The sequence below is a fragment of the Metarhizium robertsii genome (genome assembly GCF_000187425.2).
Source record: "Metarhizium robertsii ARSEF 23 chromosome Unknown MAA_Scf_6, whole genome shotgun sequence".
NCBI classification, from domain to species: domain Eukaryota; kingdom Fungi; phylum Ascomycota; class Sordariomycetes; order Hypocreales; family Clavicipitaceae; genus Metarhizium; species Metarhizium robertsii.
This window is the reverse complement of record NW_011942204.1, coordinates 2,421,080-2,422,194: the sequence shown is the minus strand read 5'-3', so window position 1 is coordinate 2,422,194 and position 1,115 is coordinate 2,421,080. Positions and strand designations below refer to the sequence as shown.

The 1,115-nt window shown below is 48.9% G+C and overlaps 1 protein-coding gene across 1 annotated transcript; it reads right to left on the bottom strand.

The window, feature by feature from the left end:
• Window positions 1–138: 138 nt before the first annotated feature.
• MAA_11366 (uncharacterized protein) lies at window positions 139–419 on the bottom strand (the record flags this gene model as incomplete). The annotated part of the gene is made up of 2 exons (XM_011413354.1): window positions 139–157; window positions 280–419. 2 exons carry the CDS (start codon window positions 417–419, stop codon window positions 139–141), a joined length of 159 nt encoding a protein of 52 aa, XP_011411656.1.
• Between the last annotated feature and the right edge of the window lie 696 nt (window positions 420–1,115).

The following is a 1,115-nucleotide window of genomic DNA, read 5'->3' as shown; positions in this document are numbered from 1 at the left end:
GGCTCGAGCTGATCCTCATGCGTGCCAGAGAAGAGTATGCCATGAACTCGCACAAAAGCTACATCAACTGGCTCCAGACGTTGAGAAGCGCTTGGATTTGCATTCAAGAGGGGATCAAATAGCGTCATGACGCTATCCCTAGCGCTGGGGAATGGCACTGGAACGCAGAGAGATTTAGCATAATAGTATAACTGTTGCAGGGCATTTGGTCGTGCCAAAATCGCTAGGTGGTGATAAAGTCGTCCAGTCATTGGTATCTTATCCGAAGCCTTGGTATACCAGAATCTTGATACACCAGTCCAAATTTCTCGATCTCGGATATCATCATCTTCAACTGCCATCCTGTAACGCCCTAAATCACCAAGACACTCTATCCACGTATCTTCAAACGTGGGAAATGTCTCATATAGCAATGCCATCATGGTATACGCGATATAAATGAAGGTGAGCATATGCTCGAGCGAGCCAGGCAGTTTCCGCCTTAGAAGCTCTAAAAACGAGTGTATACCATGGCGCCACATTCGTGCAGGCATAAAATACTTAGATGCAAGCCTTCTGATTGCGGCGCTCGCCGATGGGTGCTGGGATGCCAATAGAAAGTCATGATGCTCTTGGAGAAGTGACCAATGAAGGGAAATTAATGAGTGATATTGCTCTTGTCTTAGATCAGTCTCCTTCTGTGTGCTGTCATACTCAATGCATTTGCTCTCGAGTAAAGCCAGTCCGGCGTAAATACCTTGGACTTCCGCGGCAAGCTGGTCTGAAGTTATGACTCGAGTATGCGGTTGCAGAAGCATTCCTGATCCCGATGCCGCATCAAAAGACTGGCCTCTGTGCTGACGAGATCCGCCAGGTCTCGCCGGATTTTTATTGTAGACGAAGGCCTCATCTCTGTCAACTGGTCCAACGCGACGCCTGACCAGAGTCGACGGTGATAAGCTGCGTTGCTGAGCAGTTGAAGCGACGGATGAATACGGCCTACTAGTCAATGCTGTTAACACCACAGTTCAACATCCTTTTTAAGATCTCGGACTACCATTTCCGAGTAATAGGCCAACTCACTGTGACTCGGTGCTATCGTCGCAACGGCGCGGGAAGCGCTCAAAGCCGCCTTC